The sequence below is a fragment of the Miscanthus floridulus genome, chromosome 1 (assembly GCF_019320115.1).
Source record: "Miscanthus floridulus cultivar M001 chromosome 1, ASM1932011v1, whole genome shotgun sequence".
Classification (NCBI taxonomy): domain Eukaryota; kingdom Viridiplantae; phylum Streptophyta; class Magnoliopsida; order Poales; family Poaceae; genus Miscanthus; species Miscanthus floridulus.
This window is the reverse complement of record NC_089580.1, coordinates 28,563,094-28,568,809: the sequence shown is the minus strand read 5'-3', so window position 1 is coordinate 28,568,809 and position 5,716 is coordinate 28,563,094. Positions and strand designations below refer to the sequence as shown.

Sequence of the window (5,716 nt, the reverse complement as noted above, 5' to 3'; positions counted from 1 at the left end):
ACTCGGAGGCGCGCACACGGAGTGAGTTTGACGACACCTCTCCGTATTTTTTAGGTGTAACAACAGATAATAATGAATTGAATTTGGAAGATTCTGCGCGCTGGGCTCACCGGGCGTAAATCTCAGACTTGTTTATTGGGCTTCATATATGTGGGGGCTCGCTGGAAAGAGCTGGTTAGGTTGGCCATTGTGCGTTTTCTCTTCCTCTTTATGCATAGGGGAAAAATCATTTAGCTCTATGAACCATCGTTCTAGTATGATTTTTCTGCTTACTAAACTTTAAAATTTGACATGTTATGTCCTGAACTCCTGAATCTAAGTAAAAATGTTAAAAGCTCGTGAAAATATATCTAGAAGCTCAAAACAATTAGATTTAAATCTAGCAAAATCGAAAGAAGTATCTAGAAAACTTCCAAAACTTTCTAATCAATGTCTAATCGTGTTTAGAAACTTTGCACCATGAACATATGCAACCGGCATGAATGCAACGTCCATTCATGCTATACATTCGTGTTGGTTGTTTCTTATCTTTGACCCTGTTCTGCTGCACTACTTTAGCAGTATTTTTCAGTGAACGAACAATGTTTTTCTCTCACAGCAAATTAGCATAAGTCAAATTTTAGCGAAACGAACAAGGCCTTTTTTTTGTTGTGGAAAGTTTTCAAAATATGCTTAGACGTCGATTAGAATGTTTTGGGATTTTTTTGTGTCTTTGGATATTTTGTACATTTTTTGAGAGCTAAATCTAATTCGTAAAAGTTTTTAAAAATATTTTTATAAGCTCTAAATATTTTATTTGGATTGTTAATGTCCCAGCCTATATCTAGAATTTTGTTTCCAAAATTTTAGAACCTTAGAGATATTTTTATGGTTTAACAACCTTATTAAGTATTTATCAAAAAAGTTTTACTAAGAAAAAAAACAAACGTCTTCAAAACCCACTTCAAACGTGTAGATAGGTAATTTGAAGGGTTTTGAAAGTTCAGAGAGTAAGATCTCTGGTTTTGGAGTTCGATGCGATGATAATGTAGACATAAAATATACCATTTTTCCTTACGAACACGATGTAATCACCGAATAAATATCTAAGCCTCTTGTAGCTATATGAGTTAGACTAGCACGTGTCTAGATACAATATTGAGTTCGATCCTAAGATGAATGAAACCCATGACGTGATTGTTAAATGAATCTTTGAGCCATAAATCATCCAGATAACTATGAAATAAATTTTACTTCCCGTTATGCAACATCTATATCTGTCTATATCTCTTAGAATCCTAAACCCCACTAGAATATTATATTAACATGCAAGGTGTGTCCACCTTAACAATCCACTATCACTTGCAATTAAAGTTCACTAGCACACACAATTATGATATCTACGTCAGTTAGACACACCATCCACTAATATAACATACATTTAGTTGTTCACATCAGCGTGTCACGCTATCCACTAATATTAGTTTATAATAGCTAAATCCTTCCTAAGAATTATATAAATAGTTCAATTTCATTCTAAATCAGTATCAACGCGTCCTTCTCGTATTTGTTATTAGGACGGACGAAGAAGAAAAGGGACTTTTTCTGCTTTGGAAAGAAGTGTCGGTACAGTGGTTCTATTGGGCCGGAAATATCACTCCTATTGGACCATCGCGTGTTGTTCGTGCGGTATGGACCAATTGGGTTGCTGCTTCCACTCAGAAAAAAAAGGCTGCTTCTCTGCCTTACACGTTGGGCTTTCCCAAAGCCCAAATAGCCCAGCCCCCATGCATCGCACGATTCCGGGCGGCGTGGCGCCATGCTGGCCACCCACATCATCCTTCTCCTGTTCTCCTCCGCCTCCGCGTTTGACTCTGCTCCGAGCCTAGGCAAAGCTGCAAAATCTAGAGTGAGTGAAATGGCGAGCGTGGCCTCATCGAGGTGTTCCGGCCTTCTCTCGCCGAGCCTCGCCGAAGTCCGACGCTGCTCCCGTCCGTCCTCTTCGCTCCGCCTGCGGCCGCGGTGGGGCCTGCGCCAGCCAAGGACCCTCGCCTTCGTCGCGCCGCCCGACTCCGCGGAGCCAGAGACGGTGCGTTTTCAATTTTCATAGCACATCAAAGATTGTGTATCAGAAGTTCTCGTATTTTTATTTCCTTGCATGCGAAATGAACCCGTGGAGATTATTATTCTTCAGAGTAATCCGAGCAAAATCATAGTCTGCTAGAACTCCTAACCTATGTAGATGGTAGAAGGCACAAACAAGTTGCTGGAATTTTGCAGTCTTGAGTCAATACTACTCTTGCTAGGTTATATGCCAATCACCCAATGAGAAGGGTGGAGTGACGTGGTTTTTTCCTTTCAAAGGATGAGCAAGCTGTGAAAGCTGAGTCTACCGAAGAAGAGGCTCGGACTAGTACACTCCAAGATGCTGGGCTTACAGCTCTCCCAAATAAGGATCTCAACAGAAGGGTAGCACTACTGTCTACTCTTGGGGCGGTGGCTCTCTTTGCATCCCAGAGGCTCAATCTTAGCGAGGCGTCTCTTAAAGATCTTGCAGCTAATGCGGTGCCATATGAAGAGGTCAGCGTTTCTGTCCTTGATGTGGATTGTGTGCCTGGTGAAAATACTAGAGTTGATATACTTGAACTATACTATGCTTTGTGTTTATTTAGTTAATTGGTTGGTTTCCAAAAACAAAAATAATTGGCTGGTATTTACAAACTGTATCATTGGTTTCTTCTTTTTTCGCTGACCTGTTATTGAATCCATGCATCTTTGGTTTCTTCAGGTTGTATTGATATTCTTTGCTTAATACACGATTAATCTAGCTCCTGTCATGATGTTACTAACATTCTTCAGATTAATCTGTTCCATTCTGTTCACTATGTTGAATTGACTTTGACCAAAAACCCTGTTAAGCTGGAATCACATTGTTTTGTAGATGTTTTTCTTCACCATAAATGCTTACGAAACTTAACCTGATAAATTCATCTGCAGGCTCTTTCAAATGGCAAGCCCACTGTTGTTGAGTTTTATGCAGACTGGTGCGAAGTCTGCAGAGAATTAGCTCCAGATATATACAAAGTTGAACAACAATACAAGTACACCACTTTTCACATTTCTGAACTTTAAACCTTGATTGGGAATAACAACTGTGGTTCATCTCATAGAATCAATGCCTGTCCATGCTTTATTGTGTTGCCTATCCTATTAACCACACTCGATTGGACCTTGTTATGGGTGTGACAGCCGGGATACAAGTTGCTGCACGGCTGGCACAGCCAGCCACCATCAGTTAAGGCCTTAAGCAAGTTAGATAAGATAGGATTATTGTCAGTTTGTTAGATCTATTGTTAGGAAGTTATGTGTTTGTTTTGTGCAAGGTATGGCTATGAAGGCTGATCACTTACTGTTTCATGCAATCAATCAAACAAGCAAGCAAGAAGAATTAATCCAAGTCTCCCCAAGAGTCATAACCACCAGCTAGCAGCTGATGCTGTCCAGCTGTGTCCTGGTGGTGTTTATCCCTTATGATCCTATAGGATTATAAAAAACCTTATAGCTGGACTGCTATATATGGAAATTAGTTCTGTGTGGATAGGTTTTCCTCACTTGATCATTCAAAGCATACACAATCACATAGCTTAATTATTGTAATTTCTTCTTATAATTAAACTGGATAAACGGCAAGTATAGAAGTTCTGTTTACAAAGTGTTTCACACTTTCGCCAAGTTTCCATGTTCAATGGCGCAATGATTATATCCAACATCAAAACACAATTATTGACCAAGATCATCTTTGAATTTGCTGTCTTTATTTGTCGGATTCTCACCAAAGCTATTTACACATCTCGAGCATTCTTTCCAGGGACCGTGTCAATTTTGTAATGCTGAATGTTGACAATACAAAGTGGGAACAAGAGCTTGATGAGTTCGGGGTGGAAGGCATTCCTCACTTTGCCTTTCTGGATAAGGAAGGAAATGAGGAAGGCAATGTTGTTGGGAGACTTCCAAAACAGTATTTTCGTGACAACGTGGTTGCACTTGCTTCTGGTGATCCCAATATACCTCATGCACGAGTGGTCGGTCAGTTCTCGAGTGCTGAATCTAGGAAAGTTCATCAAGTTCCTGATCCCAGAAGTCATGGCTAGTAGTTGTTTTCTATGTGGGCAGCAGTAATTCTAGTTTTAATGTCAGGACCAATTGACAAGTAAGCCTTTCTTTCTGTTAATCTCGTACAAGTCATTATGTACGTATGTTATGCATTTTTTTTTTGAAATAAAATAACTCAGTTAGTTTTAAAAAATGCCTCGGACATGTACTTTTTCAGGCCTGTTTAAGATTTTATATCTTTAACAAGATACTATAGTAGGTTACCACAAGTTTACAAGCTGTGGATTTCTTTTGCACATTGAAATGGCTTCCTGCCAGCAAAAAAAAAAAAAAAACATTGGACCTTTTGTGACCTATACCACAAGTTTTTGAACCAAGCTATGAAGCTAATTTAAAATTGCCTTAATATAAAAGAAATGAATCACAGCAAGTGGAATTGACACTTCATGATTGTGATCTATACCAATTTTGACAACTTACAATCGTGTTTTTGCAGGAGGAGATGCTGGAAAGAGGTGGTACATTCCAAACAATCACAGAAGACGCAACCATCTTTGGGATGGTGATATGCTGTGCATGTGCCTGTGGATTCGGGGTCCATCTTCGGCGCGGGTTTGTCAGTGATACTGAAACGGTTGCATGTTGTACGGCAAATACAGAAATACTGTTGTATGTTTTAAAAACAGTAGGGGTGAGTGGATCATGAAAGAAGCTTGCTTTTCTCCTTGCTTTTATTCGTTGCTCGTGTAACACATGCCAGCCAGCCTTAAACACCATATCCGCTCGCCCATCATGGTCGCCAGGTCATCTCTTTTTGTGTAATCAGGTTGTCTGCCACTCCGTTGCCCGGCGACCTTTTTGCGTACTTTTTTTTTATAATAAGGAAGAAAGAATTATTATTGATTCACAATCATTGATCGAGTTGGTAAAATAGTTGTGAGCTCATTTCCAACATCCATAAATATGCACAGTCCAAACAAAAGAAAAAAAATCCTGCTGTCTAATGATTGTCAATTATAAGGCCAGATCGTCGCTCTAGCCCTGTTCGGCTTACCCACGTTTGGCTTGGTTGTTTTTTTTTAATCAGAACAGTATTTTTCTTTCACCTTAATTTAGCTGAAACGGTGTTTTCAGCCAGTTTCAGCCAAGTTTTAGACCAGCGAACGGGGTCTATATACCGAGGAGAAGAGCATCCTGACCATTTCAGCTTTTTAATAGCTGATGATTGAGCACCGTCCCACGAGAGAAAATTATGGAAGGTTTTCCCCTCTGTGTCATTAAAAAAGTTTACAATTCTCTATAAACCATTAAAAAGTTCGAGCTCTCATAAGTACCATTGTTTTTGAACTCTTTTGTCATGCAGCCTGTTCGTTTGTTGGTTTCAGCCAGGGCTATGGAAGGTTTTCCCCTCTGTGTCATTAAAAAAGTTTACAATTCTCTATAAACCATTAAAAAGTTCGAGCTCTCATAAGTACCATTGTTTTGAACTCTTTTGCCATGTAGTCTGTTCGTTTGTTGGTTTCAGCCAGGGCTTATCGATGACACCTGGGTCAGGCCGGTGAAAATATCCAAAAATGCCCATCCCTCGTGACCTTATCCTGGGGGGGGGGGGGAGCTCGCACGC

General features: G+C 39.9%; 1 protein-coding gene across 1 annotated transcript; it reads left to right on the top strand.

Annotated features, from left to right (window-relative positions):
• The first annotated feature begins 1,847 nt into the window (after positions 1-1,847).
• LOC136476947 (thioredoxin-like protein HCF164, chloroplastic) lies at positions 1,848-4,957 on the top strand. Its single transcript, XM_066474928.1, has 5 exons — positions 1,848-2,068; positions 2,344-2,559; positions 2,977-3,080; positions 3,848-4,189; positions 4,589-4,957. The coding sequence occupies exons 1-4, from the start codon at positions 1,898-1,900 to the stop codon at positions 4,128-4,130; spliced, it is 774 nt and encodes a 257-aa protein (XP_066331025.1). The 5' UTR covers positions 1,848-1,897; the 3' UTR covers positions 4,131-4,189; positions 4,589-4,957.
• Positions 4,958-5,716: the final 759 nt, after the last annotated feature.